The sequence below is a fragment of the Rhea americana genome, unplaced genomic scaffold, assembly GCF_003343005.1.
Source record: "Rhea americana isolate MKP2758 unplaced genomic scaffold, rheAme1 scaffold_259, whole genome shotgun sequence".
NCBI classification, from domain to species: Eukaryota; Metazoa; Chordata; class Aves; order Rheiformes; family Rheidae; genus Rhea; species Rhea americana.
The window spans coordinates 378,026-389,122 of NW_028186378.1; the positions used below are offsets into that span (position 1 = coordinate 378,026).

The 11,097-nt window shown below is 38.6% G+C and overlaps 1 protein-coding gene across 1 annotated transcript in view; it reads right to left on the bottom strand.

Moving 5' to 3' along the window:
- Positions 1-1,141: 1,141 nt before the first annotated feature.
- Positions 1,142-11,097, bottom strand: part of COPS8 (COP9 signalosome subunit 8) — a gene marked incomplete at its 5' end in the record, with an annotated part of 13,835 nt that continues 3,879 nt past the window's right edge. Inside the window, 7 exons of the mRNA XM_085307483.1 lie at positions 1,142-2,625; positions 3,942-3,983; positions 5,136-5,198; positions 5,686-5,793; positions 6,783-6,915; positions 8,320-8,368; positions 9,138-9,208. Coding sequence (XP_085163609.1) covers positions 2,546-2,625; positions 3,942-3,983; positions 5,136-5,198; positions 5,686-5,793; positions 6,783-6,915; positions 8,320-8,368; positions 9,138-9,208 — 546 coding nt within the window. The remainder of the gene's footprint in view (positions 2,626-3,941; positions 3,984-5,135; positions 5,199-5,685; positions 5,794-6,782; positions 6,916-8,319; positions 8,369-9,137; positions 9,209-11,097) is intronic.

Below are 11,097 nucleotides of genomic sequence, written 5' to 3' on the forward strand. Positions count from 1 at the left end.
ACTTTTCTTAAATAACTTGAATAATCTTCAGTATTCATTTGAGAGGTCCCCTGGAASAGACTTACGGCAAGAGGAAAGAAGCTAATGAGATCCCCAAAGCACAGTGGTATAAATGTTGGGCCTGGACTGTTACTGTGATCAGTCACCTGAATAAACTTAGACCACAATTAGCCCTTTCACATTGTCAGAGGAATAATTAGCACCACACTGAGCAGACACCCTTTTTATCCCTACAAAAGACCTTCTCAAATGCTCAGAAGCTGAAGTGGCCAGTATTCCTGACTACAGAGGTATAATGACGCTTGCTAATCCTCTGCTGAGGAGAGATACCAGTATTGTCACCAGTATTTTGAGAACAGRGCAGTGCTCAAGAGCTCTGAGAACAGAGCCGACCCTAAGAAGGGTCAAGAAAAAGAGAAAACGTTCTGCCACTGTGCTAAGCCATGCTACAGCCACTGCACGACTAGTAAGAGCAGTAACAAGCATCCCGGCTCAAAAAAAGGATATTTGTGAACTAGAAATCATACAAAGAACAACGAGGATGAAAAAAACTGAAGTAGCTTAGATTCAAGACAAGAAACAGAATGGGATAGCTAGAAACAGAATTCAAGGCAAGATATGAGAAAGCCATACCCAAACCAAAAAGCCAGCTGAGTTTTTTTGCAGTGGACCAGATAGCGTCTCAAAATGATGAACTTGCTAAAAATGGACAGATTACAAGACCCAAACTGCAGTCTTGGAGTCACAGAATACCAATGTCCACCTTGTTCCTTCCCTACAACCATTTAAGTTGAAGTGGTTATCCTTTAACCAAGTCTCATCTTCACTGCTGCAAGCAGAGTTGCTCATGGCTGTGAAAACTCACAAGACTTACATAATACATATGCAGAGAAGGGTAATGTTCTTATTTCAAATATTTTTTGCCTTTCAATAAATTACGAAACATTTGAATGATACCAACTTTTTTTAATATAACTCATACAGTCTCTGCATACGCAGCTGCTTTAAATATCTGTCTAGGCATAAGATAGTGCACTAATATTTAACTAGGCCAAATTACACCAGTAAGAAAATCCATTAAGAAACTAGCCAAACTGGAACAATGGTACTCCGAGGAAAATTAAAGATCAAGTACACAAAGTCAGTGTAAATGTTTTCTTTAATATCACTGAAGATGAATTTGCATCATATTTAGAAGTCCAAGACTAGGTGGGTTTCAAATAAATAACCATTTTCAGTAAACGCTTACATATAAAGGGAGCTCTCAAAGCAGCAGTGCACAGTTTAGAATTCCTCCTCACTAACACATCCCCCAATGAGAGAATGTACAGTAGGTAGTGCACACTGGAAAAAAAAAAACAAACATCATAACACACAGCACAACCAACATCTTCAATGACAAACCACCAAATAACATGTTGAAAAGCAAAGTGAAGGGGGACAGGCCGGTGAAGGCAAGCACTGCCCTTTAAAACACCACTATTTTCCCATAGTCTTTTTACCAAAAGAAACCTGGGAATAAAAATCCTCTTCTTTCTGCTTCTGAAGTCCACCCTGAACTCAAAAGATTATTACAGCAGTGCTGTGGTATAGGAAATTTACTCCTCAAATTGGCATTGCAGCATAAAGCATCATCTCCATCCTGCTTGGCCTCTACCGAATGACTGCAGAGATAATCCAAAAAGTCAAGACAGACAAAAGCTGATTCTAGCAGACCCTGGCCCAGCATACTGAAGAGAACAATGACATGACAGCCTTTAAAATGCAGTAAGGTTACCAAGCAAAATATCTGCTGTCCAACATGCAATCACTCAAAAATAAAGCCCTCAATAAAAATGCTTCCTCAAAGCAAAAGCTCATTTGCCTTTCTGAAATGGCTTCAAAACTTATCCTTTAGATGCCCCACATACAACGTTGTGCTGCAAAAAGATTGCTCAATGAAATTTTTTTTCTCAAGTCAATCAAAACAAAAAGGCAGATTTAACAATCTAGAAAAACAAGCAAGAAGAAAGTTATCAAAATGCCACAAAAACAGACTTGCAAAAAAGTTACTGTAAATTGGTTTAAGTTGTTGTTTCATCACAATGTTTTCTCTCTACAAATATAGGTAGGGCAGTCTTCCTCTCTTTGCATTTAAGTTCAAGATACAATTGATTTGGGATAAGCACCGCAGTACCTGCAGTAGAAGCACGTAATCCACTAGCACAAATCCCTCAACACAACTAACCCGCTTCAGTACTCAAAGATTTTCTTCTGCACTTAGTATACTTGAGAAAAGTTCTGCCTCTCTTGGCTACAAGTCAATAAAAAACTTACCATGTAATACTGCTGTGTACCTACTGAATAAATATTACAGGAGTCAAAGGATTGTTTCAATTGCTAGCTTGGCTTTGGCAAAACACAAAATGGAACAACATACACTGTAGAGTTTACACATTTCAATAGGGGATGCTCAACATTTAAACAGWAATAAAATAAGTCTTAGATTTCTAGAACTGTCAGTACACAGGATTCCCAAGTTGTTCTGAACACAGGAGCAGGGTAATCAGTTCTCAAGAAAAGCCACATAGTCAGTCAATCTGGCCAACTGTTGTTCATTTGGAATTGGTGGAACTGGAGCAGGTTCTACAAAGAAAACAAACACATAACASGAATCACATTAAGAAAGCAAATCAGTTCCTAACACCATCTATCAAAACAGCACCAAAAAAAATAAACGCATCATTTACCACTCTCATACTGGAAGAGATAGGGTCAGTTCTTAACTATACCTCCTCCATCTACACGCCTGGCAGCCACACTACTTTTGTACCATTCACAACATTTAGTCCAAGAGTTACTAATATAGGATATCCTTATAACAAGTTCCAGTTTTCAGCAGTCTTCAAAATTGACATATACTGGGGTCTGTACTACAAGGAGCACTTGTAAATAATGAATACTGATAGCATCTCAACTCAAAAAAGCTCCTGAAGCTTTTCTGTTGTGTCTTCCYATAGATTAATTTTCAATATGGGAACTTTATCTACCAATTTATCTGACCAGCAAAACACTGCAGAATGCGCTGCATGGGTTGCAGGAGTAAGCAGTGTACGTGCAGAGCCTTAACATGAATGCTAACCTGAGACCTGAAGGTTATGTTGTGAGACACGTGACTATAACTGGGAGAAAGTCAGGAATTAAAATCAGAAACAAAAATATAGGAGGAAAACATTTTGTTTTTACTGTTCCTGAAAAGAGGACAGGTTTTAATATCCAGGATACAGTTAAAATAAATGTGCTCCAAGAACATGAAAGATAGAAGGAAGCTAATAATAAAAAGAACGGTTTCAAAAAGCAAAACCCTGGCTCTTCAAAGTAAAYCTGAATTAAGGCTCCTGTGGATGTAAGACACTCTTGGTAACTGTATTAGACACTGCAAACCACCAATTCAGACCTACTGTCACTATCTTGCTCTGACACCAGGAGACTAGAGTTTTGAGTGTCAGCATGAGAAAATATTCCAGCTTAACCTACGACTGAGCTCTGAGGAAAAGTGGGAAAAGCAGAAGATTGCTTTCCTTTACAGCGAAAACTTCAGAAAATCAGTATCACACAAAAGCAATGAATCCTACTCAAGAGTTGCTTTATGAAAAATTTGCCTCTAAGACAGAAGTTTTAGCCAAATTTCTTTTTGTTTCCAGAGACTGCCCATCCCTGCTTTGGAACCTGCTCCCTACTCCACCTAAGAACCTGGGACTCTTGGGTAGATTTTCAACTGTGGAAAAAAGATGACTGAGGAAGAAGCAAGTAGTACCTGACTGAGGCTTTTTTGTGGCACAAGGGAACGACATTTTTCTGGACTCACTTCCTACTTTGTAGTGCTGGTAAAATTTTGTTTATATTAGAGTCATGCAAAGTTTAGGGGCATGCAAGTAGATTTACATATAGATGGAAAGTACCTGATGAAGGAATAAATCTGTTAAAGCAAGCTTCCAGAACACCTGAAGAAAAACACAATAGAAATTAGCCCAGTGGGCCAATTTTAAACATTTATATACACTATGCCAAAACTAACAAGATGTTTAAAATTGAGCCTGCTCATTTTCCATGTTTTACTTCACAGCTAAAATAAGCAGGAAAACTAAAGGCTTAACAAAGTTAGACATGCAGCTTCAGAGCAAACTAAAACCTCCTGCCTCCTTCATTTGTTTCAGTGACAGTTCTTCCATCCACTTTTGGAAAATAAGCGTATGTAATTAGCTCTAAGTACTTGTAAGCACAGAATATTTTGCAACCGGTTTATGAAAGCTGATCAGCAACAAAAGCTCAGAACTTTGGTTGGTAACACACCCCGAGAAATGAATTTCAGCACCTTGCCTGAAGCATGTTTAATATGATGTTTTGGGCTCTGAAAACCTGAAAGTTCTGCCCACACAAACAATAGACTTTTTCCCCCCCCCAGCCTAATAGATGCTGCACTTTTGGATGAAAGATAGCCTGGCTCCTCCTTCCAGAGTTTTACTCTGGAATTTAAGGACAGTCACTTCATATCTGCCTTCAAAGCTTAACATTTTCATTCCTACCTCAAACAAGAAACAGCCACAGATATTGCATTTTCCAGGCTGAACTTTGCAGGAACAAATTCTTTTATTACCACCATGACAGTTAAAAAAAAGAAGAGTGAGCAAAATTAATTTTAAAAAGCAAAGAAAGTTATACCAGCAACTTGAGCTCTTCAGGACACAGAAAGATCCCCTAGAAGCCTGCTCAAAGAAATTCAGCTTCTCCAAAAAAATTCTGTAGGTTCAGAATGGTACTTTTTACTCATCTTTATTAAATTCAGATATGTCATTTGAGGTCATCCAACTTCTGTTCCRCTGAACCAGAGCCAGCAGCAGGAGAAGCAGCAGAAGTTATAGCATATCCTGTCTGCTTTTGTTTAAAAAGTTAATACAGGGATTTGATTTAATCCATAATACTTGTAACACCAAATTAAAATCTATATTTCTCACATTTCATAAACATCCCATGTTTTACAACTGCATAACTATGCATAAGAGTAACTAAGAAAGTATTAGGTATAATTTTAATTAAACATCTAACTATTAGAAAATGCCAAATTCATTTTACCATGAAATAACAGCTCCACCTACCAGGTTTTTTAGGCATTACCATACGAGTTGAAGAGTCTGCTTGCCAGCCCTGTTCCAATACACCTGAAAAGACATTTTTTTTTTTTTTTTTTTTTTTTTTTTTTTTTTTTTACAAACTAACCTTATACATTTACTAGAAATGAAAAATGAAGATATATATTACGACCAATAGAAAAGTATCTCAGCACACTGCCTACATGTCACAACTTCAAAATCTATTTCTTATAAGCATTTATTCAGCTCAGTTCAGTAATTAAACTAATGGAAGTAATAGCTTGTGAGACTAATTCAAACATATCTTTACTTTTCTCATCAATGAACTTCTTTAACACTTTTACATATAGAAAGGGATGATACACAGTGCTAAGTATTGGCAAATAATCAAATTAAACACTCACACAAAATTAAGCCATTTACCTCTATTCACTGCCCCATTGCTCATCTTTATAATAGTCTCAGAATTCGTATATGTTTGTTTTTATGATCACTTACAGCTACACCTTTCATCTCAAACATCTGTATAAACGCAATCTGAATAAACGCAAAATACCTTTCACAGCTTCTTCTACAGGAAGCCCAACAAAGGCTGCAAAGTCATCTGCAACTATTGAGGTATATGCCTGAGAAACCAGTCCAAAGGCTCGTCTCCTAGTTGCATCTAAGAAAAATGTTAGAAAAAGTAGCATGACCTCCACAACTAGGAAGTCTAAGAATTAATGTTTCCAGTTTAAACAGCACGCACACACACTCACACACGAAAAAAAGTTTGTAAAGCTGTTACTGAGCTTAAAGTTAACACTTTAGACCAAAAGTTCCCTCTCCCTTCCCACAATTTGTTCAACTATCACAGCCAGAGACAACAGCTTGCTTTATGCCAGGACAAGCTCTCCCTCAGAGGCAGTGGTTGACTTCAAGTACAATTTGCAGCAGCTTGGGCACTACTGCCAATATGTAAAACACAATTTGGAAACACTGCTTTAAACAGCACTCTCCATTTGAGTAAGACCCTGAAAAAAGTCTGCACTTCTGCAATAGTTCAGAACCATAAGAATTAATGCAAAAAGCAATTACAGTTCACAGCAACTATCCATGTCTTTTTTCACCATAGCTGCTTTGACACCATAACATCTGAAAGTCAGTTTTGTTCTTAAAACAAAGCTGAACAGAATTTATCGTTCTTGCAAGATAGCCTAGGGTTTTTTTCTGCAGCCTCTGGTGCCCTCTAGCAGAGAGAAGATTTATTTCCATGTTACTGTTACACAGTCTAACTACCCAAAACTGGTCTAACGTCAAACTGAAAYAGACTTTTCAACAAGTGATACCACTTTTGGGAGTGCCAAGTCAAGTTCCTTAGACTCCTGTTTAAAAATCGGAAAACAATAGTTTGGCATTACAGAATCAAATATATTAGATGTGAAACTACAATACAAAAGAATATGTAATCACATACGCACTACTAATAAAAGCATTTCAGTTTATTCCTGCAAATTTTTGTAATGAGCTTTTATTTACATTTGAAGTCTAAGATCCTTCACGTAAAACATACAAGACTTGGCAACAATCCTTCTGATGACTTTTATCCTTAATACTAAGCAGCAGTTTCTCCAGAGCATACAATCCCACGCCAGCTAGAGGAGTTGTCTGTACCTCTAAGTGCTTCCATGATCGGTTGAATAGTCTCAGACCACTGATGTGCACTGATCGTTGTATAGATCCCTGGAAAGTCCCGCTGCCAGATTCTTTGACCTACTGACCAAACTGCACCAAGTTCAGCATTTGCCTAGAGCGAAGAAACAACCAGTTAATCCAGAATTGTGTATTCTTTTCAGGGACTGTTCGGCAGAAACCACATTTCTACTCCCCTCCTTTCTCCCTGCAAGCAGGTATCACAGTACCTGTAAAGATGAACAGACAAGCTCTGGGAAATCTTACTCTAGCAGCTAYCAGTGCTGTAAGTGACCTGTTCCACTCTTCTGCCAGAGCTTAAGGGAGGCCTGCTCACGTGGCAGTTGTACCAGTGCAGGCTGGCACACCAGCTAAAACAGTCACAGAAGACGACCTGCRTTCAGACTGTGCGCTGAAGTTGCAAAAAGACAGGCACAGCTTGCTTTCTACTGACGGGCAAGCATCTCACAAAGCACAGGCTTCCCACCTTACAGTACAGAGGCTATTTGCCAGGGAAGAAAATTTTCAGCTGGAAATACCAGAATACTTGACAATGCGTCTCATTTAGTAAGGTAGCACGCTCACACACACTAACTGCTCTGCCACTGCTAGTTTCAAGAGCTCCTTCTGCTTTGCTGCACGTTGCTCTAGAGACTAGCTGACCAAATGACGGTATCCAAATAGCAAACACCAGCCTTAATAAAGTAATATTTTCAATTGTAAGGACAGTCAACTGCATCTCAGGCCCAAAAGAAGATTTATACTAATCATTGACTTGATCAGCAGAAGACATAAGATTTTTGCTTGAAAGAAAAAACTCATCTGGAATCATTTGACAGGTCCAAGCCCTGAGACTTCTTACTACAGAACATTTTTATTCCCATGTAGAAYATCTGACTCCCTCCTCAACATCCCTTTAGAAAAAAAATCTCAAACTAAAAAGTCTAAGAACAGTTAGGTCTGGAAGCATTTCTGGTAAGATTATCCAAATCCTCAAACTGCATCTTTGATCCAAAGTAGTAGTAAACTCAAAACCATACCACAGACTCAACAATGAAAAACAAACTGCCTCAAAAAGTCAATTAATTTCAAGTTACAAGTTATCTGAAGTTCCTTTTCACTRTGCTGGCTATTCTGCATCTTCATTTGATATTAGACTGGAATGTAGCCCTGTCTCAGAGATTGAAATTTAAAAACAAGAGCTTTTTCCTCCCTTTAGTTGACTACACTATCATGCAGCTTTCCAGCAAGATTCCACTGATTTACTGAATTCTATTATATCAGATTATTTGGAAAGGGAAAGAGATAACAAACACCTACTGCATCCAACATATCTTAAGTCAGAAAGACTGGTGTGCCATCTGCTGGCCAAGTGGTTTATAGGACAGTATTGAGCCCAAAACTAATGACCAAACAGACTCCTTGGAGTGGAAAAAAAAAAAAGAAAAAAAGAAAATCTTTTCAAAGCTTATACGAAATTGCTTTTGTATCATTCAAATGGCATTTACAAAGTACTCACAGATTTAATAGCAGAAGGGATTCTTTTCCAAAGATATCGCGCATTATTCCTGAAAAATAAAACATCTTCTCAGTAACCAAATGTTTGCTGCAAAGAAACTTCAAAAGGTTTGGTCAGATGCTGTAATTTATAACAAATTTGGAGCTACACATATTCTTGGCATATATATGCATATTCTTCAAAGCCAAGCCCCCTCCCATGTCTTATGAGATTTTCAGATATGCATTAAAATGATTTAGTCATCAATCTCTATAGCACACCTACCATGCATGAAACCACCTGAGATCCTAGAACTCCAAACCCAATGCTTGCTTTGGCTTTATAATCAAACGTAGCAGTGTCATTTACGCTGCATCAATAAATAATCAACATTTTCCATAGTTTTAAATGGAAAGAATCAAGTTCACACAGGTGCATGGTAATAATCCACTAGACCAAATTTAAAGGATTACAGCTTCACTCAAATAAAGATGCTAATTTAGCTCATATAAACAACTAGTGTCCCCCATGCTTAACACTGAAAGTTTAAAGTTTTCTACAGTACCTTTAGTCAAAAAACTGCACCATGCAGTCATACGCAAAACACAGAAGCATTCAATGCTTCCCACAAAAGCCAATTCCACTACTTAAGTAACCTTCTTCCTAAAGCTCTTTTTCCCTTAAGAGAGACTTGCAGTTGATTTCTCCCTAAGTTCATTTTTACACAACACTGRCTACATACCTTTTGTTGGTCACACAGATTGACCTACAGCTGCCAGAACTGTAGTAGTGACAAATTGTTCAGTACCTGAAGTTAAATAGTCATAAAAACCACTTACATGTCATTATGCAACAAGTATAAAGCTAGAAGTTGGCCATAAACAAGGGGCGTTGCAATTCCTCCAGGGGCCTTAAAAGCAAGTACAAATACTTCGGTTACATATTTTAAAAGCAAGGCGTCTTAAGAAATACATCAAGTAGTTGTATCTAGTGAAAAATGAACATAAGACATTTGCTGTTTTCCACATCAGATAATGGCCGCAGACAGTGGGAATTGTGATGCTGCATTAATACAGTTGAGTCTTACAATGAAGAGTAACTTGCACAAGCCAGAAGTTTTCCTGAGAAAGGTTAATTATGTTTTCTGCACAAGTAAGATAAAACAGCATCTTTCATTACACTAATATTCTGGTTTAGGCTCATGAAAGTGATCATCTCACTTACAGCTCCCCACTACCAGATATATCTACACACTTGAACTGAACTTGACTTCAGCTCACTTCAGAGCACTCCACAAGAGTAAAATTTCTTCACTCGCTTAAATTGCCCTTCTTAAAAAAAATYCAGATTGAGCTTTGACACTTGCCACACTTCAACAGACCTCATCAATCATGCAAGTAGCAAAAAAGAACTATAATAAAGTTATAAAATTTTGAAAGTCTATAATTATTTAAAAGCTGAGACTTCCAATAACTTTCAGCAATTTATCAAAGAACAGTGCAGCAAGCATTCACAGGAAGCCAATTACATAGCTATTTGATTTAATTATGTATGTGATTTATAGGCTCATCTAAGCCAAAAGCAGGTGATTAGCTGTGTCATTGAACAGACATCATCATTCCCAACTACTCTTCTCACCCTTTTTCTGGGGCTCATCACCAACTTAAAAATATAACATTTTCAGTAAAAGTCCCCTAGATCATTTCTGGTAAAAACAAAGTCAGTCAATTAATACCACCTGTGTGAACTGTGCAAATCTGTCTCTGGTGTTCCTCTGTGGCAAATTAAAGAAAATTCACCAGTTTTTCCTGCCAGAAGACTAGTGGGAGCAGATGGAACCACTAGAACAGTCAGAACAMCACATTCACCTACAGTCTTGTTGAAGGAAGCAGAAACAGAGCCAGCTCACTCCTAAGCAAAAAAAGGCAGTAAGGATGAGGACATCTGTTGTCATTACTCTGGAGGGCTCTACTGACAGAAACAGCAGAAGCTTTCAGCATAACACAGCTTAGGTTCAACTGCTTTATAACAGCTCACAGGGTCACTCTGTGATCCAACAAGACACACTCTGCAGTGGGGAAGCCAGAGAGCGACATCAAATTGACAGCTGCAAAAGCAAAGCCGAAGCCTTCCAGTCTCCATTCCTCCTACTCCAAACTCAGTGTGCTGGGCTCATACAGCCCTCCCTCCACTCTGCATAGTCCAAAAAAAGTACACTATTAAAAAAATCAAGTCCAAAGAGCATCCTCTTATCACTGCAACTAGTAGTATAATGCATTTTTGCAGCACAATAGTCTCCCTCTTGACTCCATAACCCACCTCTGCAGGATGCCAGGCACATCAAGAATCCGCAACATCATGCTAGGAGTGAGTGGTACCTTGGATCCAGCATAGAAAAAGGAAATGGAGCCTAAAGTTTTCCTCAGTTAAAGCACCATGATGCATACCCATAAGCAGTGATCCTTTCTATTTAAAGGTTTTATTTTGCACCATAAAACTGCCCTGCTTGGTAACCCTAGACTGAATAACCTCAAGCTCAACAGCAGCAAGCAAACAGGCACTGGCTCACCTCTGTGCCTTCGGCTGCCAGAGCAGCAAGATTTAAAACCAGGAGTACTTTAAAAAATAAAAATAGAAAAAGGAAACCGCAGGCAGAAAACTAAAGGAAGCGCTGAAAGCTTACTCGAAGCAGCTACACAGACATGACCCGGGAACAGCTCTCCACACCTACCAGGCTGGCACCTGCGCTCCCCGCCCCGCAGCGCCGTCGGCCTCAGCGAGGCCAGAGCCCCGCGGCCG